This window comes from Entelurus aequoreus, linkage group LG02, assembly GCF_033978785.1.
Source record: "Entelurus aequoreus isolate RoL-2023_Sb linkage group LG02, RoL_Eaeq_v1.1, whole genome shotgun sequence".
Classification (NCBI taxonomy): domain Eukaryota; kingdom Metazoa; phylum Chordata; class Actinopteri; order Syngnathiformes; family Syngnathidae; genus Entelurus; species Entelurus aequoreus.
Window position 1 is genome coordinate 36100111 of NC_084732.1, and position 27950 is coordinate 36128060.

The 27950-nt window shown below is 38.6% G+C and overlaps 2 protein-coding genes across 3 annotated transcripts in view; one reads left to right on the forward strand and one right to left on the reverse strand.

Moving 5' to 3' along the window:
• The window catches only part of supv3l1 (SUV3-like helicase), a 65413-nt gene extending 45598 nt beyond the window's left edge, over positions 1-19815 (forward strand). For both annotated transcript variants that reach the window (XM_062025985.1, XM_062025992.1), the window contains 8 exons: positions 8636-8816; positions 9864-9957; positions 10051-10170; positions 10241-10340; positions 10443-10523; positions 11105-11281; positions 13643-13791; positions 18746-19815. In XM_062025985.1, coding sequence (XP_061881969.1) covers positions 8636-8816; positions 9864-9957; positions 10051-10170; positions 10241-10340; positions 10443-10523; positions 11105-11281; positions 13643-13791; positions 18746-19148 — 1305 coding nt within the window. In that variant the 3' untranslated portion in view covers positions 19149-19815. The remainder of the gene's footprint in view (positions 1-8635; positions 8817-9863; positions 9958-10050; positions 10171-10240; positions 10341-10442; positions 10524-11104; positions 11282-13642; positions 13792-18745) is intronic.
• Positions 19816-25248: 5433 nt separating this feature from the next.
• On the reverse strand, positions 25249-27932 carry LOC133663158 (uncharacterized). The gene is made up of 6 exons (XM_062067423.1): positions 27865-27932; positions 27608-27775; positions 26714-26794; positions 26323-26488; positions 26156-26235; positions 25249-26030 (listed from the first exon to the last, which is right to left on the reverse strand). The coding sequence occupies exons 1-6, from the start codon at positions 27889-27891 to the stop codon at positions 25815-25817; spliced, it is 738 nt and encodes a 245-aa protein (XP_061923407.1). The 5' UTR covers positions 27892-27932; the 3' UTR covers positions 25249-25814.
• Positions 27933-27950: the final 18 nt, after the last annotated feature.

A 27950-nucleotide genomic window follows, 5' to 3' on the forward strand; every position in this document is an offset into this window, starting at 1 on the left:
CAATAGATCGTTAGTCATTTTTGCGAGGGCTGTCTCCGTAGAGTGATTTGCCCTGAAACCGGACTGAAAAGGTTCACAGAGATTGTTAGACGCTAAGTGTTCATTTAGCTGCTGTGCTACAATTTTTTCGAGGATTTTCTAGATAAACGGAAGGTGGGACACCGGCCGGTAGTTTACCAGGAGATCAGGATCGAGGTTAGGTCTTTTGAGTAGAGGATGAATAACCGCTTTTTTGAATGCTAGGGGAACAGTGCCAGAGGAAAGTGATAAGTTGGAATTGGGTCAAGTAAACATGTTGTTTGTTTTGTCCCATTTACACATTTTGACAATTCCTCCAATGTTATTTCATCAAAGAGAGAGAAACTATTTTGGAGGGCGGTATCCGTCGTATATACAGTCGTATTTGTGTCAATAGAACCCAGTTGTAGCTGAGATGCATTGTCTTTAATCTCTTTTCTAATGACTTCAATTTTCTTATTAAAGAAATTCATAAAGTCATCTGCTGAGTGGGTGGAGCTACTGGGAGGAGTCCCTTGTTGGGTTAGCGATGCTACTGTACTAAACAGAAATTTAGGATCATTTTTGTTGAGGTGGATGAGATTTGAGTAATATTTAGCTTTAGCTGAGGTAAGCATGCGTTTATAAGTTATTAAACTATCACACCATGCTTGATGGAAAACCTCAAGTTTAGTCGCAGGCCATTTGCGTTCCAGCTTTCTACATGATAATTTCTGGGCTTTAGTTTCTTCTGTAAACCATGGGGTACGCCTTTTAGGGGCCCTTTTTTGCTTTAGCTGTGCTACACTATCAATGGTGTCGCGCAGGGCGTCATTAAAGTTGTTAGTGAGGTTATCAATAGAGCCCACATAATTTGGGAATGGTGCCATTACCGAAGGCAGTAGGTCAGTAAGAGTCGTCGTTGTGGCAGCATTAATGTTGCGGCTGCTATAGTAGTTATTATTATTATTATTAGTTTGTTGACAATGAGTCAGAACTTCGAATTTTATAAGGTAATGATCGGACATTACTTTAGTGTACGGGAGTATCGTAACTTTAGAGGTGGTGACACCCCTGACAAGCACTAGATCTATCGTATTACCGTTGCGATGCGTGGGTTCATTTATTATTTGTGTAAGACCACAGCTATCAATTATAGTCTGGAGCGCCACGCATGGAGGGTCCGATGGGGTATTCATATGGATATTAAAGTCCCCCATTATGATTATATTGTCGGCGTGCGTCACTAGATCAGCAACAAACTCTGAGAATTCACTGATGAAGTCCGAATAGGGCCCAGGGGGGCGGTAGATAACAGCCAGGTGGAGAGGCAGCGGTGTGACAAACCTCAGAGTGAGCACCTCAAACGAGTTATATTTATTATTTAGGTTAGGTGTAAGATTATAGTTTTCATTGTATATTAGTGCGACACCCCCTCCCCTTTTAAGAGGTCGGGCAACATGTGTATTGGTATAGTTAGGAGGAGATGCCTCATTTAGCGCAAAAAAATCGTCTGGTTTGAGCCAGGTCTCGGCGAGACCAACGACGTCAAGTTTGTTGTCTCTAATGACTTCATTAACTAATAACGTTTTGGAAGATAATGATCTTATGTTTAAAAAGCCCATATTATAGGTAGTGGGCTGTTTTGAGGATTGTTTGTCGAAATTATCCGAAGTACCAATATTAATAATGTTGCGTTTATTATGCGTAGTGCACTTTAAATAGTTTCGACCATATCTAGGAATTGATACGACGGGGATATTCAGATTGTTTGCTTGATGTTGCGATAAACTGAACGCATCATAGTTAGCTACCTCAGTACAATGTATGTCTGCCTCTGACACGGTCATAAAAGAAAAAACATTATGTGAGTTGTGTTTTGTTCTAAGAGAATTGCTATGTGTGCAGGGATTATCCAGCCTGACGCCGGCTAGTACTAGTTTAAGAGACTCCACGCTTCTTTGGTTAGCTTTTCTCTTTGTTGTTAGCCCCGCTCGGCATCTCCGCTTCTGCTTCCGCTCGCACCGCTTACGTCGTCTCCATTGGCGGTCACCGCTAGCACTTGACTCCGCTGCTACAAAGGCCGCTCGATGTAGCCCGCGAAGTATTCCCATGCTAGCGAGGAGGTCCACCGTACATGCATCTTTCAGTCTATAACGACCCGATCCATCCACATCCAGAATTGTCTGTCGGTCGTATGTGATCACAGAGTGTTCACGCTTTGAGCCAGCCATGAAATTGACAGAAATGACGGGTGTTTTTTGCCAAATCGCTCTACACTCCCAAGAGCGTTATCAAGCCGCAGCATAGCCATGCGCCGCCATCTTGCCTCCCACCTGTGGGATGTTCCAAATAAGTGTTTGATGAGCATTCCTCAACTTTATCAGTATTTATTGCCACATTTCCCAACTTCTTTGTCACGTGTTGCTGTCATCAAATTCTAAAGTTAATGATTATTTGCAAAAAAAAAAAGTTTATCAGTTTGAACATCAAATATGTTGTCTTTGTAGCATATTCAACTGAATATGGGTTGAAAATGATTTGCAAATCATTGTATTCCGTTTATATTTACATCTAACACAATTTCGCAACTCATGGAAACGGGGTCTGTACATAGTATATACAGTATGTGTATGTATATAATGTTTTTGTTATTGTATTGATTAAAGGACGCTTCCTGTCAATGAGAAAGGACGCAAAAGAGAAAGGCTCCGCTCTTGCTACCGGAGTTTTTTGTTAAATCTGAAGATTTTGACCACTGATTTGCGATCACAGCCACAGGAGAGTACCCTGGCATCTTCAATCTGATTTTGGTCAGTCGAGAGGCACTGGTACGCTGAAAGAAGGCGAGTTGAGAGAGCCGTTAGACTCAAGCCAAAGGCGCCTTGCCGCAGTTCAAAGCGGTTGCCTAGCAACCAAAAGCTATGGCGAGTTTACAGCTGTTTTAAAGTGATCCCGACGTCGCAGAGTGATATAAGTTGACAGGCTGACACCTCAAATTGATCTCTGAATGGCGCAAGATACGAAATTGTTGGAAAAAACAAGTTAAAGTGCCGCAAGTCGCTAAAGAAGCAACTGCCGTTAAGACACAAGCAAGAGGCAGTGACGTCAGTGACTGCCGCGATGCGAAAAGGTAAAGGAAAGATTGAAATCCCGAAACCTTCGGGGTCAGCTGTTACAGAACACAACTGGGAACAAGATTTGAGGTTGGACACAGGACATGATGGGAATCAAGAAGTGATACTACAAATACTTGAAGAAATGAAAGAAATGAAAAAAGAAATGAAAGAAATGAAAGAAGAAATGAAAGAATTGAAAGAATATCTGAGAAAAGTAACAACAGAACACCAACAAGATGTGAAAAGTCTGCAGGAAAATATAGAAAATCTGCAATCTCAGAACAACAGAAGAAATAATGAAGCCACTGAAATGGGCAAACGAATGAAGACCCTTCAAGAAGACAACAACATGTTGAGGAATATCATAGATGAAATGGATCAGGACAAACGAATGAATGATATCATCGTGACTGGGCACCGAATTAAACCAAGATCCTATGCGAAAGCTGTGAATAATGAAGGTGAACCAGATGAAATGGATATGATCTCAGCAGAACAGCAAGTGGTCAACTTTCTGCAATCAAAGGAAATTGAAATTGACATTAATACCATCGAAACATGCATCCCACTGAACGGAAGAAACAACAACGCCACTCCAGTCGTGCTCGTGAAACTCGTAAACAGAAAATCTAAAATGGCATTGCTGAGACAGGGAAAGAAGCTGAAGGGAACAAATGTGTACATGAATGAGCATCTCACAAAACGCAATGCTGGAATCGCCAAGAAAGCACGCGACTTGAGAAGGCAGGGAAAAATCCAGGGAACTTGGAGCACCAACTGTAAAATCTACATCAAGATGAATGGAGGTCCAGAAGCAAGAGTAATTGTTGTCCATGACATCAAGGACCTGGACAATTTTTAAAGTTTACACAGCTACCAAAACAACGATGATAATGGACTCTGACAGAAAACAAACACCCAAATTCAACATCGACACTACTATGTTCCAAGGGACGACTAAACAAGAGGACCTACATTCAGGATTGCATCCACCTACACTTATTGAGATTATTGAAAGAACATCAAAGATTGTTGAACAAGAAAATATGGAACTAAAAAATTTCTGCAACAAAGATTACAAAAACCAGGATTTGGAAAATGATATAGATCCAGATACAAATTTTTTCTCCCACATCAGTAATAATTGTTTTTATTATACAGATGATCAATATAATAGCAACATTACATGCGATAACAAATTGTCAATTATTCATTTTAATAGCAGAAGCTTGTATGCAAACTACAACAACATAAAAAACTTTTTGGAACACATCAACGAACCATTCAAAGTGATTGCTGTTACAGAAACATGGATTGATGATAAAAAAGGAATAGATTTTGATCTGGAGGGATATGAACTAAACTACATCAACAGAACCAACAAAAATGGAGGAGGAGTAGCTGTGTACGTGATGAAGAACCTGAACTACAAAGTGGTAAAAAAAAACATGTCATTTGCTATAGATAATATCTTAGAATGTATAACCATTGAAATATGTCAGGAAAAAAAGCAAAAACATTTTCATCAGTTGTATATATAGATCACCTAAGTCAAGTATAGAAACATTTGAAGAATGGATCAAGGCTACTTACATGGATAATGGTCAAAGAATAATGTTCTTATGTGGTGACTTTAATATTGACTTATTGAACCCTAACAAGCAAAAGTCTATTGTTGACTTCATTGATACAATGTACAGCATCAGTTTATATCCAAAAATCACAAAGCCAAGTAGAATCACAGCACACTGTGCCACGCTTATTGATAATATTTTTACCAATGAGTTTGACAATAACACTACAAGTGGTCTACTTATAACAGACGTTAGTGATCATCTGCCAGTTTTTATAATATATGATGGACACTACAAGAAGAAAATGGAAGACAAAAGGACATTTCGAAGACTGTGCACAGAGAAGAGGATGACTGCTTTCAAAATTGAGCTACAAAAGCAAGATTGGGACAATGTGTACAATGAAAAAGAGGTTGATGAAGCATATGAACATTTCTTAAACAAGTTCATAATACTTTATGACAAACATTGTCCATGGATACAACTTAGTAATAAACAGAAAGAATAATCAACCATGGATGACAAAAGGATTAAAAAATGCTTGTAAGAAGAAGAATACACTATATAGAGAATTTATAGCACAAAGAACTATAGAGGCAGAAATTAAGTACAAAAAGTATAAAAACAAGTTAGCAGAAATACTACGATCATGTAGAAAAGAATATTACAGTGAATTATTGGACAGGAACAAAAATAATATGAGAGCAACATGGGGCATCCTCAATAGCATTATTAAAAATGGCACAAAGAGGGACTACCCTCAATACTTTTTAGACGGAAATAAAAACAATGACAACATAAAGGAAGTAGTTGAAAGCTTCAATAATTATTTTGTAAATATTGGACCAAAATTGGAAGAAAGGATTCCAGACCCAGTTCCAATTGAGGACTATAATGATACCATAGAGCGAAATCCCAACTCCATGTTCCTCAGTAATGTGACACAGGAGGAAATAGTTACAATCGTGAAAAAATGTAAATCTAAGACTTCAACTGATTGTAATGGAATTGATATGGAAACGATAAAAAAGGTTATAGAAGAGATCTCAGGACCATTAATGTATATTAGTAACCTATCATTTCAAACAGGTACATTCCCAAACAAAATGAAAATAGCTAAAGTTGCACCAATTTATAAGACTGGAGATAAACATCAATTTACAAATTATAGACCTGTTTCTCTACTTCCACAATTTTCTAAAATCATTGAAAAACTGTTTAATAACAGATTAGAGAGTTTCATAAATAAAAATAGAATACTCGAAGAGAACCAATATGGATACAAAGCTAATGTCTCAACTTCAATGGCTTTAATTGAAATTACAGAAGAAATTACCAATGCAATAGACAGTAAAAAATGTGCAGCAGCAGTTTTTATGGATCTAACTAAAGCATTTGACACAATTAATCACAATATTTTAATCAAAAAACTAGAACGATATGGCATCAGAGGGTTAGTCTTAAACTGGATAAGAAGTTATCTAACGAACAGGAAACAATACGTGAAGCTAGGCGAACACATGTCTACAACGCTAAATATATCCTGTGGTGTACCTCAGGGATCAATATTAGGACCTAAATTATTCAATCTCTATATAAATGACATTTGTAAAGTTACAAAAGATTTAAAGTTAGTATTATTTGCGGATGATACAACAGCGTTTTGTTCAGGAGAGAACACACAGGAGATAATACAAATAATAACAGAAGAAATTAACAAATTAAAAAGATGGTTTGACAAAAACAGACTATCGTTGAATCTTAGTAAAACTAAAATAATGCTATTTGGTAATAGTAGAAGAGAAAGTCAAACACAAATACAAATAGACGGAATAGAAATTGAAAGAGTAAATGAAACCAAATTTCTAGGTATAATGATTGATGATAAATTGAACTGGAAATCTCACGTAAAAAATATACAACATAAAGTAGCAAGAAACACGTCAATAATGAATAAAGCAAAACATGTTCTAGACAAAAAATCACTTCATAGTCTATACTGCTCACTAGTGTTACCATATCTGAGCTACTGTGTAGAAATATGGGGAAATAATTACAAAAGTACACTTCATTAACGGTGTTACAAAAAAGATCAGTTAGAATAATACATAATGTTGGATATAGAGAACATACAAATCCTTTATTTATTGAATCAAAGATACTGAAATTCCACGACATAGTGAATTTGCAAACAGCTAAAATTATGCACAAAGCAAACTATAACCTGCTACCCAAGAATATACAACAATTCTTCTCAAAAAAAGAGGAGAAATATAATCTTAGAGAAAAATGTAATTTAAAACATTTGTACGCACGTACAACACTTAAGACCTTCAGTATATCAGTATGTGGAATTAAATTATGGAATGGATTAAGCAAAGCAATCAAACAATGTACTAATATGATCCACTTCAAGAAACTCTTCAAACTTAAAGTGTTTACAAAGTACAAAGAAGAAGAACCATGACAAACATTTTCAATTTATTTCATCCATTCATTCATTCATTCTTAAAGTAATCTTACTTATCTCATCATATGAAATATGACTTTCTTCACCAATTATTATTATTAAATTCTTACTATTATTTATTTATTTATTTTTATTGTGATTACCTATGGAGTTTATTGTGAATAAATTGAGAACAGGAAGTGAATAAAAAAGTTTCAGCAACTGTTATGTAAAGAAAAGGGGTAGGATTAAATAAGCTCTGCTTCTTCCTACTCCTTTTCGAACATGTTGAAAAGAGAAACTGGAAATTGTGATGTATCATGTTGAATGCTTGCATGTTCGAAATAAACTCTAACTCTAACTATTACATAAATACATCATTAGATACAATATATACACATATGATTAGAGGTGGGAATCTTTGGGCACCTCACAATTCCAGTATGATTCTAAATCGTTTATTGATGCATCTATAATTTATATACACTACCGTTCAAAAGTTGGGGGTCAACCAAACAATTTTGTGGAATAGCCTTCATTTCTAAGAACAAGAATAGACTGTCGAGTTTCAGATGAAAGTTATCTTTTTCTGGCCATTTTGAGCGTTTAATTGACCCCAGAAATGTGATGCTCCAGAAACTCAATCTGCTCAAAGGAAGGTCAGTTTTGTAGCTTCTGTAACGAGCTAAACTGTTTTCAGATGTGTGAACATGATTGCACAAGGGTTTTCTAATCATCAATTAGCCTTCTGAGCCAATGAGCAAACACATTGTACCATTAGAACACTGGAGTGATAGTTGCTGGAAATGGGCCTCTATACACCTATGTAGATATTGCACCAAAAACCAGACATTTGCAGCTAGAATAGTCATTTACCACTCTAGCAATGTATAGAGTGTATTTCTTTAAAGTTAAGACTAGTTTAAAGTTATCTTCATTGAAAAGTACAGTGCTTTTCCTTCAAAAATAAGGACATTTCAATGTGACCCCAAACTTTGAACAGTAGTGTATATTGGTGCAGTTTTACATTTATTTTTGTTTAACTAAATAAGTGTTTATCACTTGCAAGTTTAAAAAAACAAACACAGCATTTGTAATAAACAGTCAAGTTAGTACTCATATTTATTAAATTAATGGTAATGTGTGCAAAACTGGAACATAAGTGCCCTAAAATAAAGGAGCTGGTCGGATCTCTCGGTGAGGGGGCTCGCTGCAGTCAGGCAAATTTTAGAACTGCCTGCATTACTTTATTCACAATAAATAAATCGATTATCGGTTATTGATGTTTACCAATCGATATTATAATCGTCCATGTCCGAATTGCGATGCATCTAAAAATCAATTATTTCCCCCACCTCAACATATGATACCAGTATTTAGCATTAAAAAAAAATTTGATAAGTACTTTAAGTTTACCGGCCATACCATCAACATTAATGCAAAAGTTGTATCAAAAATTCAGCATTTAGCAAAGTACTTGTGATTGTCACTGCCAGGTGCACACTTACCAGCGCCTGACACCATTCTCCATCCTGGACCACGCCGTGGAGTCTTTAGACAACTTGAGACCAGGAGATTGCATCGTGTGCTTCAGTAAAAACGACATCTACTCCATAAGCAGACAGATTGAAGCCAGAGGGTTGGAATGTGCTGTCATTTATGGCAGTTTACCTCCAGGTCAGTGTGTTAACATGTCAAGCTTCTATTGCTAAATTAGGGTCCTAAAAATAATTGTATTCGTAGGCCCCATCCCTCCGATTGTTTTTCACACTTTTTTTTTCATGTGCAACAATTTTAAAGTTTTTTTAATCAAACTTTAATTTTATTTGATGCATGTTTTGTACTAAAATGATTTTATGGGGAAATAAATGTTTAATAATTATTTTTAGTGTAAAATACCAATTTCAAGATTATGCAAACATACAGGTATAATTATTTCCAACTATCTAATGTGACCTGGATTCGATTGTTGTTCCATCACATTATGTGACAAGTACTGACAGTGTGCACTGCGGAGGCCAGTATGACTGCATTGGGAAGGTTTGTCACTAAATTCTGATCAATGATGGAGCAGGAAACGGTTAGGGATACGTTAAGTCGCCCTGTCATTCATAAATGCACATTTTACATACACCGCTTCACATTAAACATGGACCATCATGTGGCCCATGATGATGGTGACAGTCATATCTTCCAAGTGAGGAACCAAGTTGTCTTTTTTAAATCCTTATGATCTTTTCCTCATTTAGGTAGCGATTGGAAGATTCATTGATATTGTAATGGCAGCAAGTAAATAGTAACTTCTAGCTAAGCTATCTTCTTTCAGCATAGCTATGAGGATGGTAAGCAGCTTTCTTTGGGGCGCAGAATCTGTTCCAGAAGCCTTAGAAGGCGCAGAAGATTTAGACGAAGTTGTACCGTAGGACTTCAACTAAACACACAGTAGCGCTCCAGTACATGGGGGTGAAGCAACGTGTAGGCTCGATGTGGTTGAGCCAATCAGCTACCAGGACAGAGAATCCAGTGTTCAGTGATTGGTTTGCCATCAGCTAATAGTGTTTGATGTCACATAGACAAAGGCTTCATTGCTGCATGCGGGAGATAGCTGCTGTTATGAAATAGGTGTTTATACTACATGTCTACAAAAAACAGGAAGTAGGTGGTGAGGGAAAGCTGTAATTTGTATTCTTGCTTTATTTATTAAAATGAAACTCGTTTTTTCAGGCACCAAATTGTCCCAGGCTAAGAAGTTTAATGACCCTGATGATCCCTGCAAGATCATGGTAGCAACAGATGCTATTGGGATGGGTCTTAATTTGTAAGTGCCAGCCTAAACACACACACACACACATAGAGGAACTCCAATCTGGAAGTGTAATTGTGACTAATTGGACTTATATCTGTTTTCCAGGAGCATAAAACGCATCATCTTCAACAGTCTCATGAAGCCAAACGTCAACGAGAAAGGGGAAAAGCATTTGGAGACCATCAGCACGTCACAAGCTCTGCAGATTGGTGGTCGTGCTGGGAGGTCCGTCCCCTCTTAATGTAATTTTTTTTGGTGATATTTTGTCAGGTTATTTAGTTATTTTCTCATCCAGATTCTCCTCCAAGTTCAAAGAGGGAGAAGTGACCACCATGCACAGAGATCATCTTCCAGTCCTGAAAGAGATACTCAGTCACGCAGTTGACCCAATTGAGGTAAACGTATACGCATGCGCGCGCACACACACACACACACACACACACACACAAAGTTGTGTGAACCCTGTCTACAATAACAACAAATACTTTTCTTCTCAGACTGCAGGTCTTCATCCTACTGCAGAGCAGATTGAGATGTTTGCCTATCATCTACCTGATGCTACTCTCTCCAACCTTATTGTGAGTACAACAGGAGCAAGTGTCACAGGACAAAAAGACAATAATTACCTAAAAGAGGGACTTTTCTAAATAAAGACACTCTTGCGCCCCAAAAATATGTCTCGGTTTCCATACAATGTCTCGGTTTTATTTCGATTAAACAGGTTGTTGACTCAGTCTTTGTGCTGCAAATGAACTCTCCACAGAGCCAAAGAAAGTTATAGTATAATGGTAATAGTCTAGCCAAAGTCAATGAAAGCCTTAGTTAGTGTTTCAAGAGTGCCACTGAAAGCACCACACTGGCACTGTAACTCTAGTCCCCATCCCCTCCTCTCTCGCCATCAAGAGTCTTCAGTAAAGGTAAAAGTCATGTTAAATGTTCATGTATCCATTTCCTTTGTCATTCATATGCATTGTCTGCATGTAAAACTATAATTATTTTTGTAGTAACATTTTTGGGTGTATGGAATTGATTAATTGGATTTGCATTATTGCAAAAACAGTTTTTATAAAATTTGATTTTTAACAAAAACCGAGATCCCACAGTAACTATGTAATCACTGTACATATTAAAGCTGGCAGCCTCTCTCTCCTTGTCTTAGGACATTTTTGTCAGCCTCTCCCAAGTGGACGGTCTCTATTTTGTCTGCAACATCGACGATTTTAAGTTCCTGGCTGACATGATTCAACACATCCCGCTCAACCTGAGGTCTCGCTACGTTTTCTGCACGGCTCCCATTAACAAGAAGCAACCTTTCGTGTGCACATCCTTCTTGAAGGTAGCAAACTTGTCTCCCTTCAATCCTTTTTCAAAAACATTTTTACTGTTGTGTAAGTAACACTACTTGTAATCCCAGGGCATTTAATCAATCAAAACTAGACTTTTCAGTTTGTCTTAGAAGATGTTTCGCCAATCATCTTAGCAGACTTCATCAGTTAAAGGCCTACTGAAACCCACTACTACCGACCACGCAGACTGATAGTTTATATATCAATGATGAAATCTTAACATTATAACACATGCCAATACGGCCGGGTTAACTTATAAAGTGACATTTTAAATTTGCCGCTAAACTTCCGGTTCGAAACGCCTCTGAGGATGACGTATGCGCGTGACGTAGCCCGGCGAACACGGGTATGCCTTCCACATTGAAGCCAATACGAAAAAGCTCTGTTTTCATTTCATAATTCCACAGTATTCTGGACATCTGTGTTCGTGAATCTGTTGCAATCATGTTCATTGCATTATGGAGAAGGAAGCTGAGCAAGCAAAGAAGAAAGCTGTCGGTGCGAAATGGACGTATTTTTCGAACGTAGTCAGCAACAACAGTACACAGCCGGCGCTTCTTTGTTTACATTCCCGAAAGATGCAGTCAAGATGGAAGAACTCGGATAACAGAGACTCTAACCAGGAGGACTTTTGACTTCGATACACAGACACCTGTAGAGAACTGGGACAACACAGACTCTTACCAGGATTACTTTGATTTGGATGACAAAGACGCAGACGTGCTACTGTGAGTATGCAGCTTTGGCTTCTAAACATTTGATCGCTTGACCGTATGTGCGCAACTTTTTTTTGCGTATGTACGTAACTTTTTTAAAATATATAAGCTTTATGAACCTTGGGTTAGGTGAACGGTCTTTTGGGCTGAGTGATTGTGTGTGTTGATCAGGTGTTTGAATTGTATTGGCGTGTTCTATGGAGCTAGGAGCTAGCATAGGAGCTAGGAGCTAGCATAACAAACACGCAGGTGTTTTTATGCAGGATTAATTTGTGGCATATTAAATATAAGCCTGGTTGTGTTGTGGCTAATAGAGTATATATATGTCTTGTGTTTATTTACTGTTGTAGTCATTCCCAGCTGAATATCAGGTACCGTGAGTATGCAGCCTTGGCTGCTAAACATGTCATAGCTTGACCGTATGTGCGCGTCACGTACGTAACTTTTTAAAAATATATAAGCTTTATGAACCTTGGGTTAGGTGAACGGTCTTTTGGGCTGAGTGATTGTGTGTGTTGATCAGGTGTTTGAATTGTATTGGCGTGTTCTATGGAGCTAGGAGCTAGCAGAGGAGCTAGGAGCTAGCGTAACAAACACGCAGGTGTTTTTATGCAGGATTAATTTGTGGCATATTAAATATAAGCCTGGTTGTGTTGTGGCTAATAGAGTATATATATGTCTTGTGTTTATTTACTGTTGTAGTCATTCCCAGCTGAATATCAGGTACCGTGAGTATGCAGCCTTGGCTGCTAAACATTTGATAGCTTGACCGTATGTGCGCGTCACGTACGTAACTTTTTAAAAATATATAAGCTTTATGAACCTTGGGTTAGGTGAACGGTCTTTTGGGCTGAGTGATTGTGTGTGTTGATCAGGTGTTTGAATTGTATTGGCGTGTTCTATGGAGCTAGGAGCTAGCAGAGGAGCTAGGAGCTAGCGTAACAAACACGCAGGTGTTTTTATGCAGGATTAATTTGTGGCATATTAAATATAAGCCTGGTTGTGTTGTGGCTAATAGAGTATATATATGTCTTGTGTTTATTTACTGTTGTAGTCATTCCCAGCTGAATATCAGGTCACCCCCGGCTCTCACAGCATCTTCCCTATCTGAATAGCTTCAACTCCCCACTAGTCCTTCACTTGCACTTTACTCATCCACAAATCTTTCATCCTCGCTCAAATTAATGGGGAAATTGTCGCTTTCTCGGTCCGAATCTCTCTCACTTCATGCGGCCATCATTGTAAACAATAGGGAACTTTGCGTATATGTTCAACTGACTACGTCACGCTACTTCCGGTAGGGGCAAGCCTTTTTTTTATCAGATACCAAAAGTTGCAATCTTTATCGTCGTTGTTCTATACTAAATCCTTTCAGCAAAAATATGGCAATATCGCGAAATGATCAAGTATGACACATAGAATAGATCTGCTATCCCCGTTTAAATACAAAAAATTCATTTCAGTAGGCCTTTAATGCTCATAGACTTTTATTAAACAGATGTTTCCAATTTAAATGATTGAATGCCCTGAAAATATAAGAACTGCATGAATGAGAATATTCATTGGGACTACTTGAAAGTTATTATCGGTCTTCTTTTATTGCTGCTTTCATTCTTGTCCTTGCTTGTCCCATAGTTTGCACGTCAGTTCAGCCGAGATGAGCCTTTAACGTTTGAGTGGGTCTGTCGCCATGTCAACTGGCCTGTGGCCCCGCCCAAAAACATCAAGGATCTGGTTCACCTGGAGGCGGTTCATGATGTGTTGGATCTATACCTCTGGTTAAGGTAATGCTGTTATTTAGACTATAACTACTTACAATAAATTATTATGAGAAGTTGATACATATTTGAGGCTGCACGGCTTGAACAGTGTTTGAAATGGAACCAATGCAACAAATAACTATTTGACTGAATAATTTGCTTCATATATGGAAATAAAAACTGAAAAAATATTTTCACAAACCTGTACAAACAGTACAACACATTTTCCTTTGGTCATGCTAGAAGTTAATTTATAGCATAATTAGTGTTTATTTAGATATTTTTTAAATATAAAGTGACAATTAACCTCAAAATTACATTTAGTGTTTGATTTTTTTAAACATGGGTCATTATTTTAACATATTATATATAAACCAGGGGTTCTTAACCTTTTTGACTTAGTTTCCACTACAGAGGGACACTGAATGAGTAATCTTACTCTTGATTTTATTTGGGGTCAACAATTCTATCTAAAACCTACTTACAGTTTACAACCTTGTCAAATGAGTTAAAACCATGTGTTAATCACAAAGATTATTATTTTTTTAGCACATAAAAATTAGACTTTGGTCAGGCTGATTAGAAAAATAAGTACTAACCAAATATACTGCATACTAATTGGGGTGGGGGGTGGATGACTTCACTCTGGCGGAAGGCAGGATACACTCTGGACTAGGGCTGCAACTAACAACTAATTTGATAATCGATTAATCTGTCGATTATTACTTCGATTAATAATCGGATAAAAGAGACAAACTACATTTCTATCCTTTCCAGTATTTTATTGAAAAAAAAACTGCATACTGGCACCGTACCTATTTTGATTATTGTTTCTCAGCTGTTTGTAAATGTTGCAGTTTATAAATAAAGGTTTATAACAAATTAAAAAAAATACAAAGTAGCCTCTGCGCATGCGCATAGCATAGATCCAACGAATCGATGACTAAATTAATCGCCAACTATTTTTATAATTGATTTTTATTGATTTAATCGATTAGTTGTTGCAGCCCTACGCTGGACATGTTAATAATAAAATAAATCCACTAAATTGATAATGAATATGTTTCTTAACTAAATTGTCAATAATATTTAAGTGCAAATGGAAATACAGTTTCACCACTTTAGTCATAATTTTTGCACATCAAAAACTTTTCTATGACTTTAGCGCTAGACTTCTTCTGTTTGAGATTGTCATTACTGCTACAAATGGTGGAAAAATCGATTACAACTAAATACCGCGGCAGTCCAGCTGAGAAACAGATATTTTTTGCCCTCAAAGGGGTCCTCATGGCCCAATGGTCAGGACACTGTTATATACAGTAGTATCTCAAGTTATGAGCTCGATTGGTTCCATGACCGAGCTCATAACTTAAAATCACTTCTATCTCAAATGAGCCATCATTGAAATTAATTGAAATCGATTTATTTGGTGCTCGACCCCCCAAAACAACCACCATTCAACACCTAAGATCAATCAATCAATCAATCAATGTTTATTTATATAGCCCTAAATCACAAAGATGCCTTTTTATAAGGAAAAAAACTTTTAGCTAACAAATATTGTTGAAAAACACTACAATAGAACAACCACAGTAATTTACTGAAATTTAATAATATTGTACAGCATTTATCTTGGGGAGCAGACTTACTACTGTCTTCTTCAGGCTGCTTCTCCGTTGTGTAATGACTGGAACCGTTGTTGTTTATGTTGCACACAAAAATGTATAAGGATGGACCAGAGAGGTCAGGGTTGACAGCCACCGATATGTACTGTATGTCTGCTTCAGCCTCAGTAAGTAAGGGTAATGGTCAATTTTACAGTTTGTAAAGTCAGGAGATAGAAAAAACTTAAACACGTCGGGCACACCTTTTGGCAGCATCTCCGTATTTTCATGGATGAATGTCTGCAGTTTGGATGTTGTCATGGTGCGAAGGCTGGAATCTGCTTGAGAGTTGTGCATGGTTTTTGTTTTTTTTATTCGGTGGGTGTCCGCTTTTTCTTCTTGCTGCTCTCCTTAGCACTAACTTTCTCAGTTGCGGTGGTTGGAAGGCAGCATTATGTTGATCTTTAGCTGAGGACTGTCACTACTTCAACCAGAAGTTAGGGTACTCCTAACTCAAATGCATCCTTGTAGGGCTGGGCGATATATCGAATATACTCGATATATCGCGGGTTTGTCTCTGTGCGATATAGAAAATGACTATATCGTGATATTCGAGTTATACGTTCTCACGCAGTTGCTTTTAGCTGCGGGCATTAGACTACAGGCTTTTCTCACTCTTTCTTGTCTCTCCTTCTCACAGAGACATAAAACAAGCGCACCTTCTTACATACGTCACATACTGTCACATGTGCAACATCATACGCCCTCGCGGAGCAGAGAGGTAGCGACATGGGTAACGTTAGCTGTGATGCTAGCGGTGCGGTGGGAGTGGTAATACGAGAGAGAGAAGATGCGAATCTGGTAACAAATGAAGGAAGAATTAATTCCCAAGAAAAACAGCACGGGGTCCATCGTCTGGCGGTGGTTTGGCTTCAAGCGGCAAGATGTCGAACAGACAACCATAATATGTCAAGTGTGCGGCAAAAGCGTTGCTACAAAAAGTAGCAGCACTGCTAATGTGTAGCATCATTTGAAAAGTCAACCACTCGAGAATGAAGAGTGTTTGAAACTCTGCATGTCAACATCTCCGTTCGGTGCCACACCAACAAAATGCCCTAGCCACCATTTCCAGATCAACACCGTATGAAAAAACTAGTCAACAACAGGAGATAATGTCCGCAGGAACCTACCTCATAGCGAAGCACATACACTACTTGATTTCCTATTATGCAGCTCATTTTTATTTGACAGTTATTGAAATATCTTGTGTGACATCATGCACAAAAGTGCACTTTATTTGTTTTAAACTATTGTAGTGGCGTTCTGTACAAAAACAGTTTTTTTTTTACTAACTCCACAAGTTGGCAATAGCGGCTTTGGAGTATCACGGATAGTCCGCTTTATCTAACTCTACACGCACTTTATAATGTTGGTTGCCTCTCTCAGCTGTTGTTCCACTTTATGTACTATTGTTTACAATAAAGTTATTAGTAATATTCATCCTGGATAAGCAGTTTTCTATTAAAACATTGATTCTGTTGCCACTGTGTTGTGCCATATACTTGCTCATTTTACCGTGTGGTAAAATAAAGATATTTCCTGGACTCTAAATCAGGGGTGTCAAACTCATTTTAGATTGGGGGCCACATGGAGAAAAATCTACTACCATGGGGGCCGAACTGGTAAAATCACGGCGCGATAATTAAAAAATATAGACAACTTCAGATTGTTTTCTTTGTTTAAAAATAGAACAAGCACATTCTGAAAATGTACAAATCATGTTTTTTGTTTTTTTTACACTTGTTGAGGTTTATTATTTATTTGTCGTTATTCATATTTTCTAAATAAATTATTTGATAATGTTCATCATTCAACTCATTGGTGTTCATTTTTAATTTATCAAGAAGAAAAAATTATATCAAAATCAAATTACAGGATGTAATTCATGTATTTTGATAATTTTCCTCGACTGATGTACTAACATCATGTGGTTTATTTTGTATATATGTTGCATCATCTACAAAGACACAAATAATTGCTATTGCGACATCCAGTGGACACATTTAGAACATCCGTTTCTTTCATTCAAAAATTTCAGGTTAATTTTTATACTTAGCAAACTCATCCCACGGGCCGGATAAAACCTGATCCAGCCCTCGGGCCGTACGTTTGACACCCCTGCTCTAAATCATTTTTAATGTGTAAAAATGAAAGGGGAACTGTACTTTTGGGGGATTTTCCACTATCATTCACAATCCTTAAGTAAGACAAGAACACATATGTTTTTCATTTTTATGCATTGTAAATACTAAATAAATATGATCAAAAGTCAGCTTACAATGGAACCTATGAGAGCTGCTCTATTCTGCCTATAAAGCTTAACCAACATCCAAACACATCCATTAAGGTTTTATATACATGTTGTAAGTATATATGTAATGTAGTGACGGGCACATTCATAACAACATTTAGTATTTATGTATTTTGATCATTTTAGGAATACCCGGCGCATTAATTAAAAAAAAAACATCAAGATTTTTGCTTTTTATTTCCAACTACATCACTGATTAAAACTCACTGCAGACTACATAAGAGCCAACAAAAATAATAAAACCACACTTACTGTACAATGTCTATTGTCATTAGGATGCCAATTGATAGAATCTTGTTATATTACCGTTTAGATGAAGAATGACTCATAATCCTCGCGAAGAAATGGAGGGGGGGTGCCATTTCTGGTTCTATATTGGTCAAAGTGTACCAACTTGTCGGATTACATCCCCATCCTTCTACTATGCAGGTGAGAGTCATGATTTATTATCTATAATAAACTTCCACAAGCAGTGAAGCGAGAAAGCAGCTGACCACTTGATCATGTCAACATAGCCACACAAGTTCGTGATCACGGCGCCGCTATAAATAGTTGGTCTGCGTTAGCGCTTATAATAACAATATCACTAATACTTGGTCAATATTGAAGTCACAAAATCTAAATAAAATATTGTTGGAGCTTTTTGGGTGGTTATTTATTGGGTTTTATGGGTGGAATAGAGGACCTCCCATTGGCTGCGTTGTAAGGAGACTTTTATTTACAAGTTAGAATGCATTAAAAAAAAAATGCATCCGTCTTCATCTCTTTCATAATGATTGTGAACGATAGGCAAAATTCCAAAAAAAGTTCAGTTCCCTTTTAAGTTTTTTCATTTATAATGGTATATTTATTCATAAGTTTTAAAAATGCTGACACTTGCAATTAACTTTTTTTTGTTTAGTTGTATAAACGCAGTGCCTATAATTACAGCAATTAAGGTAATATTGTCTTACATTGGCTGTTTCCTTCATTGTTCTAACCCTCAGCATTGTTTCTCTTCTAGTTACCGTTTCATGGACATGTTTCCCGACACCGCATTAATTCGGGAAATTCAGCGGGAACTCGACAACATCATCCAAGAGGGAGTACGGAATATCACGCGTCTCATCAGAGCCACCGACCCGACAATTACCAGCACGCTCTCAGGAACAGTCCCCAGTGGGCACGGTGGCGCCACAAAAGATACACCACGAGTCAGAAGAACTTCAAGCTCTCAAAGAGACTCTGGACAGACAATGGACAGCACGCTGACTAACCGTTTGGTGCGAGACGGACTGCTGACGTCTGAGATGTTGCAGCAGCTCCAGAGGGAGTGGTCTAAAGGACAGACCAAGGGGCTTATCGAGGAGAGCGCAGTTGATGTCAAATATAGTAACAAAGAGAATAGGAGGAAAAAGACAAAATGAACTATTACGTGTTCTGGACTTCTTCAATACACACAGGCTCCAACCTGATACAAAACGTATGTAGAGTACTGTATGTAAGTGAGGTCTGTTGCAATGAACGGAAATGTAGCAGTGATAATGCAACATTAGGAGCAGGTAAGGCTTACGGTACGTATCTTGCTCAATATTCTCAACATTCACGATTGGAGACTTTTAGGTGACACTGAACTACATCATAATTATTATTCATCTTTGTACACATACCCAGAAATCATGTGGAGCATTCTGTGAGGATTGTGCTTCCAACAGCCCATTGTATCAAAGTACTCTTATTGTCTGGACATATACATCATGCCAATCAGTTTTAGTGTTAAAACAATCTCAAAACTTATTTTCCCTGTATTTTACTTTCTTGTTGTATTAGTGTAATTAACTTTCAATAATTCACATTAATGTGATCCAATACAAGAGCGGCATCCAAAATTCTGCCTTTACAAAGATAATAATTTGACTATTTGTGGCTGTGGCCATCCGTTTACGACAATTTTACAGTTCTAGTGCGGACTTTTATTATGTCTTGTCTACACAATTGTTTTTTGTTAAACAAAGCAAAAGAGTTGACTTAAAAAAAATGTGTGTTTAGTATAAGATAATGTGGAGATGAGTGAAAATAAAACATTTAACATAATACCCATATTCATGTTTGAGTTTTAATCAGTGTAGGAGAACAATTTTGAAAGTAGATTTTCCCAAACAAAATTTTAATGTAACATTTCCATTTTGCAGTTGGGAGTTATAAAATCCCTAAATACAACTATTACGTGTTTTCCGGTGTTTACACTGTCAAACAGGTTGCAACCTTACTTTGGCAAGACGTTCTCCTAGGCTGCATGGAGTGTGATACGATTAACAATATACACTTCGAGGCCAGCAGACTGTTTAACTTTTGCAATGACGATAACACTTTTTTTTTGGTTGTTCAGGTTTGCAAAGCACAGCCACATTTTGAAACTTAGCTGTGTGGCTCAACAAAGGTGAATTATGATCCACACAAAAATGTATCATTGACTTTCTTGAAATAATAAAAGCAGTAGAAGGAATATCATCCATCCATCTTCTACCGCTTGTCCCTTACAGGGTCGCAGGGGTGCTGGAGCCTATCCCAGCTGTATGTTGGGTTTAAACTGCTTACAACCACTAGGGGACATACTTGCATTTAATCTGCAGATTCAAGGGCCTTCCAGTGGACATGCACTGACCAGCCATGATGTTCAGAATCAGAATACCTTTATTGTCATTGTATGGAAACAATGAAATCGGACAGCAATCCAGCTCAGTGCTTTTAAAACAACCTACATTAAATAGTCTTAAGACAACAAACAATAATAAAACAACTTAAAATGTAAAAACATAATGAAATGTTAAAAACATATTGCACAGTAGATCTCTTATCAGAGGTAAGCAAGTTAATAAAGTGGTGAGTGTTCAGGTACGTGCAGAGTTTAAGGCAATAACAGCTCTATGATAGAAACTGTTTTTCAATCTAATTGTCCTTGCTTTGATGGTCTTATAGCGCCTCTCTGAGGGCAAGAGTTCAAGCCAGTGGTGACCTGGGGGGGATAAGTCCCTGAGGATGCTGTTTGCTCTCCTGTTGCAGTGTCTCTTATACAGCTCCTCTAGAGATGTAAGAGGACATGTAGTGATCCTCTGGGCCGTGTTTATGACCCCCTGTAATCTCTTTCTCTCTGCCACCGTGTAGCTAGAAAACCACACGGAGATGCCGTAGGTCAGATGTGTAAGTGTGGAATGGACTGCTTTTGCTATGGCATTCTCTGTAGATCGGTTTGCTCTATATGCAAACTGGTGAGGGTCGAGTGTAGGTGGTATGATAGCGGTGATATGGCTTCGGACCAGTTTCTCAAAACACTTCATGATGGTTGGTGTAGGAGCTACTGGCGGTAGTAATTTGGGCTGCTGGCGTTTACTTTCTTTGGCAGGGGGATTATTGTGGGGGACTTTAGGCAAGGTGGAATCACGCCCTGTGATAGGGACTGATTGAATATCTTAGTAAAGACATTTGCCAGTTGGTCCGCACAGTCCTTCAAAACCCTTCCTGTCATGCCATCTGGTCCCGCCGCTTTCCTTGGGTTTACAGCTCGCAGTGTGCGCCTGACCCCCTGCACCTGAGGATGTTGCTGTGGCTGTGGTGACGCCTCCGGTGTCTCCACCTCAAAACGAGCGAAGAAGTGGTTTTAACTCCTCAGCTGATGAAGCGTCCCCGCCGGCTGCGGCGCAGTTGCTGGTTTTGTAGTTGGTGATGTGTTGGACCCCTTGCCACATCTGCCTTGTGTTAATACTGCTGAAGTGACCCTCAATCTTATGCTTGTTAATCGCTTTAGCCCTCTTAATGCTTTTGTCCAAAGAGATTCTTGACGCCTTGTAGAGGGCCTCGTCTCCATTTCTGAAAGCACTATTTCTCTCCTTCAACAGGATTTTGACCTCTCTGGTCATCCGGGGATGACCAGAGATGGTTGCTCACTCAGCAGGACGAATGAAGGGCATGCATGATATTACAGTACAGAACAGGCATTTCTTGCGACAATGTCATTATCTGGCCTTCACACACAACTGCTGAGCGACACTTAAAAAAAACAATGTCCACCGGTTTGCTCTCAAATCCGCTGTGGGAATGTTTTCACAACCACATGCTTGTGTTTGCCCTGCTGTGATTAGATTGCACTCCTCCAAACCTCAACCCAACGCACGCACACACAATAGTTTGGTTACAGGAGTCACAGACAAACACTGCAAATTAATGGCCTCAGGCTTACGTGAGACTAAACGGTATCACCTGGCACACATTTATACTCTTACTACTGTAGTTAAACTGTTATATTTTGATACTTCTGCTTTACCTGTCTGACTGGATGTTTACACAGCAGCCTGTCTAACCACCTACTGTTTTCTAATAAAAGACATGCTGTATATCTGGATTGTTACTATGGAATAGATTTGTGTTTTTCAACCCTTTTTGAGCGGAGGCACATTTTTTGCGTTGAAAAAATCCGAAGGCACACCACCAGCAGAAATCATTAAAAAACGTAACTCATTTGACAGTAAAAAGTCGTTGCAATTGTTGGATATGACTTTAAACCATAATCAAGCATGCATCACTATAGCGCTTGTCTCAAAATAGGTGTACTGTCACAACCTGTCACATCACGCCATGTCTTATTTTGAGTGTTTTGCTGTTTTTCTGTGTGTAGTGTTTTAGTTCTTGTCTTGCACTTCTATTTTGGTGACTTTTTCTCTTTTTTTGGTATTTTCCTGTAGCAGTTTAATGTCTTCCTTTGAGCAATATTTCCCGCATCTACTTTGTTTTAGCAATCAAGAATATTTCAGTTGTTTTTATCCTTCTTTGTGGGGACATTGTTGATTGTCATGTCATGTCCGGTTGTACTTTGTGGACGCCGTCTGCTGCTCCACACGCTGTAAGTCTTATTTGCTGTTATCCAGCATTCTGTTTTTGTTTACTTTGTCGCCAGTTCAGTTTTAGTTTTGTTCTGCATGGCCATCCCTAAGCTTTAATGCCTTCTCTTAGGAGCACTCACCTTTTGTTATTTTTTGGTTTAAGCATTAGATACCTTTTTACCTGCACACGGCCTCCCGCTGTTCCCGACATTTACAAAGCAATTAGCTAGCGGCTGCCACTTACTGATATGGAAGAGTATTACACGGTTACTCTGCCGAGCTCTAGACAGCACCGACACTCAACAACAACCCAAATAGGTGAAATTAGATCATCTCTCACGGCACACCAGACTGTATCTCACGTGTGCCGTGGAACAGTAGTTGAAAAACACTGGAATAAATAATGGAAAAAGCATTAAATCCACAGATGTGAAGATTTTGGCTCTGTATTGGGAATAGTAAAGTGGATTACAGGAAGGAAACGTACAGAGAAGTTGCGTGCTAACGGGTGTGAACTGTGAAACAGTAGGTAATCTTCCAGGGATTAACACATCACAATGCCAACATCTGATCCAGCCTGTGCCAAATGCAGCACAGTAAACCAATCCCTGACTGTCCTACTAGTCCAGGGGTCGGCAACGTGCGGCTCTTGAGCAGCAAGCGGCTCTTTAGCGCCCTAGTGGCTCCCTGGAGCTTTTTCGAAAATGGATGAGAGTATTGGGCGTGCGCCATTTTGTCTTGATTTCGGAAGTCTTTGAACGGACCGTAGTTTGTTTACATATACAACTTTCCTTGATGCTGCCACAGAAAGGTGTGTTTTATGCCACTCCTTCTTTGTCTCTATTTGTCCATCTAACGTTTTATGCTGTGCGTGAATCCACAAAGGTGAGCTTTGTGGATGTTATTGACTTGTGCGGAGTGCTAATCAGACTTATTTGGTCACTGCATGACTGCAAGCTAGTCGATGCTAATGTGCTATTTATGCTAGCTGTATGTACATAATGCATCATTAAGCCTCGTATTTGAGGTATATTTGAGCTCTTTTTTTTGTAGTTTCCGTTTCCTGCAACTTAAACACACACATCTTTACCTTTGGACATTCTAAGTCAGTCATTTCCAGGAGTTATCACACTCTGAAAAGCCTCCGTTTTAGTAATGTTTTCCAATGTTTCAAAATTGTGTAGAATAAATATTACATGTCAACATTTCTGTCAACGAAGATTTGTATCACCCTGCAACACACATTCATTTTTATAGTAGTCTAATATAGCTAATATAGACACTTACATCATGTGTTGCCTTCATTTTAACACTTATATACAGTAAGGCTTTACATTTTTTGCGGCTCCGGACAAGATTTTTTTGTTGTTGTATTTTTGGTCCGATAAGCAAATGGATGGATGGCTCTTTCAATATTTTGGGTTGCCGACCCCTGTACTAGTCAATAGCTCCACAATCACATCATTACTGGCTCTATCTGTACACTCTTAGAAATAAAAGTGCTAAGTAGGACCATATAAGATTCTTCGGCTAGTCCTCATAGGAGAACCCTTTTTGGCTCCAGGTAGAACCTTTTTATAAAGGTTCCACCTGGAACCCTTTTGGAGGGTTCTACCTAGAAACCAACATGAAGGGTTATACCTAGAACTGTGTGTGTAAGGTTCCACCCAGAACCCCCCATGAGAGGTTCTACAAAGAACCCACGCAGGGAGTTCCACTAAGAACCCTTTCATTTGTCAAGGGTTTCATCTAGAACCCATGCAGGGAGTTCCAATAAGAACCCTTTCATGTTTCAAGGGTTTAATCTAGAACCCATGCAGGGAGTTCCACTAAGAACCCTTTCATGTTTTAAGGGTTTCATCCAGAACCCACACAGGGAGTACCACTAGGAACCCTTTCGTATTTCAAGGGTTTCATCTAGAACCCACACAGGGAGTACCACTAGGAACCCTTTCGTATTTCAAGGGTTTCATCTAGAACCCACACAGGGAGTTCCACTAAGAACCCTTTCGTATTTCAAGGGTTTCATCTAGAACCCACACAGGGAGTTCCACTAAGAACCCTTTTGTATTTCAAGGGTTTCATCTAGAACCCACGCAGGGAGTTCCACTAAGAACCCATGCAGAGAGTTCCACTAAGAACCCTTTCGTATTTCAAGGGTTTCATCTAGAACCCACACAGGGAGTTCCACTAAGAACCCTTTCGTTTGTCAAGGGTTTCATCTAGAACCCATGCAGGGAGTTCCACTAAGAACCCTTTAGTTTGTCAAGGGTTTCATCTAGAACCCACACAGGGAGTTCCACTAAGAACTCTTTCATGTTTCAAGGGTTTCATCTAGACCTGACACAGGGGGTTCTAAAAACATCCCTTTTCAAAGGTTTTCACCGATAACCGTCTTGTCTTCTGAGGGTTCTATAAAGAACCATATTGTATTCTACAGATCAGTTTAGTTCATATTATAGTGTGGTCATTTATCATGTTGACATTGAACAAACATTCAAAACATTTTAATGAGAAAAACATTTAAAGATAGTCCAACAAAACAGGAGAGGCTGTGTAAGTCCCAGGGGAGAACAGGTCAAAAGTCAGCATAGGTCCAGTGTAATCAGCAACATGACAGGCCAGACACATCATGCTGTCCTCAGTAGGTGAATTTGTGTTAATAAATCTCCAGCAATGGTGACATGGCAGAAAGAGACACAAAATAGTTTTAGTTCAATCAATCCAAGGTGCACTTACTGCATTTACTGCGCCTTATTGTAAGCTATCTACAAACAAAATAATGCATGGTCCAATGAAAAGAATCAGTGTACATACGGTATGTACTAATTGTGACAGTGGAACAGAATCATGAGAAAGTGAGGGAATCCCAAAGTTTTCACATTGATTTAAATAATGTTGAAATACTTTTCAGTGTTGTGTAACAAGTACTCAAAATGTTACGTATTGTAACAATAATGGAAATCTAGAGACGTCACTATGCCAAAATCAAACAAAATGTATTGGTCCAAAATATTTATTAAATAAGGGATATTTTTTTATCAATATGTACAAACAAAGGGCAGCAGCAGGAATTTGACCATTAACAAGAACATAAAGCATGAAATCCCATGCTGCAACACATCTACTCACTACTCCCCACTTCCGACACAGTTGTATAGTCTCTTCACTGAAATGGGTACAACACTGTGGTCCTTGATCCCCAACACAAATCTTTCAATGAAAATAAGTTTTTCTCAGTTCCTTTGGGTACTGGACAGCAAAAACAAAATAGAGTGACATTAATGCACTCATAGCATATGATATGTCCATGCTGCTGCCCTCAGTCAAAACCTGTATACCATCCAGATATAGGGTTATCCTTTGCACCTGCAAAGGGTTCCCCTCGTGTGTGTTATGGAGCATGATTGCTGGAGTAGGCACGTTTGGCTCCTATGCAATAAAAACAGATACATGTCAGTAAATAAAACCTGCTGTGAAAACAGCAAAATGACTCAATGTTGCCATAATATGGATAATGCCAATTCCTAAATCTTGACCTTAAATGCAGTATTTACCTCCAGTAGAGTGTATAGAAAGGATGAGTCCTCTCTGAAAATGGAAGGCAGCAGTAGAATTGCTGCATCCCTAATGAGTCCTGAGGAAATAAAATTATTCTGTGATATTTTTTGTTTTCAGAAATACAGATTGTGGCTCCTATAGATACACATATAGGCCTAGATACCTCGTCTTACTGAATCATCCAGGCAGGCATTGATTGCCCTCTGGCAGCAGTCCTTTAGGTCACACACAGATGCTCTTTGAACCATCTTCGTTGCCATTCGATCCAGCTCTGTGACCATTCTGCGATCAGCTTCTACAAGGAATTGCTCCTTCATCTCCCACAGAAGCTGTGAGGGATAAAAAGTGTCATCTCAAAATACTTGATCATAAATGAAATACACATACAATTAAATATGGTCAATTCAATGCTTGAAGATACCAACTATTTTAGGAAGCTTCAGTGCGGGAAACTTTTCGATGATTTCCTCTGCCTTGGCAGTTGCCATGAAGGTCTTTCGGTATGCATAGGTTCATCTCATTCTCTCCTTTAAAGAGTTCAGATCTGGGTGTACCTTAAGCATCTCTGTAGACATTTCATTGATGTGAGCTTCAATTCTCCTTTCATCCTCTCTACATTCTTCACTCTCCTGAGCCTACATGCATTCAAGAAAAATGACAAGCAATATAGTAAGAGGTAACCATTAAGATGGTGTACATTTTTTTTTTAAAAAGTTATATAATATGGAAGAATCATCCTCTGTAACCTTCGTCTTATCTTTCTGCTACCACTATGTTGGAGACCAAGCTCAAGCCCGGTCTCCCTGCTCCTCCTACCCGCACATTAGTGTGTGCTCAACATGGATGTATTAGATCCATGGTGCTCACCAGCCCACCCATCCCTCCAAAGACGAGCTGGATGGCGACCGCAAGGCAGCTACCGACAACGTTAAAGCTCCTTCTAACATTGACAATATATACTATAATATTTCATTAAAATAACTACGATAACCTTTTTAGGATGATTTAAGATTAATTGTACAGATATATTGTAACCTATTTTGTTATGGCAGCTCTCAGCAGAGCTTTGACAGGTATTTTATTGTTTGACCAGGAGCCACTGCATGACAGAGAGCGATGGTCAGAGGCCATTCACCAGTGGAGTCAGGATTGAGAGGACAAGCAAAGTTTCCCCTGCTGGACAAGACAGTATGAAGTATCTGTGAGAGCTGCCATAACAAAAATAGTTTACAATATAATTCATCACTGGTCAGAGCAGACATCTCAGTGCTAGCACAAAATGTGAGCACGAGGAGAATAAATCTGAACATGAAAAGGAGCTGTATCACTGAAGAGGAATGAAACCATGCTCTCAAACTGAAAATCCACACACTTGATTAAAGATAGGATGATTCTTCCATATGTTTCCAAAGACTCAAATATCATAGCACCATATTACTCATACATACAGTGGGCCTGTTGATGTGGAGAAGCTGGCTTGGTTGACCCGGAAAACTACGCTTCCTTCCAGATCCTGCCACAGCAAATTTTGCACGCATTTGTTGCACCATTGAGTCACCAATAAGGGGTCGCCTTTCCTTTTTGAATTTGTTTTTTAAAGACTCACGTAAAGCATCCTGCAACCAAGACAGGGGAGTTACAGTAGCTATATCCTTACAATGGAGCTGAATGTGAACATATACTCTCTAATTTTGTGCTTACTCACATGTCCTGAACCAACTTTCTCCCGCATGAAGGGATACTTGCGTGTGAACCGGCTTAAAATCTCCGTATATTGTTTGGCTGAGGGAT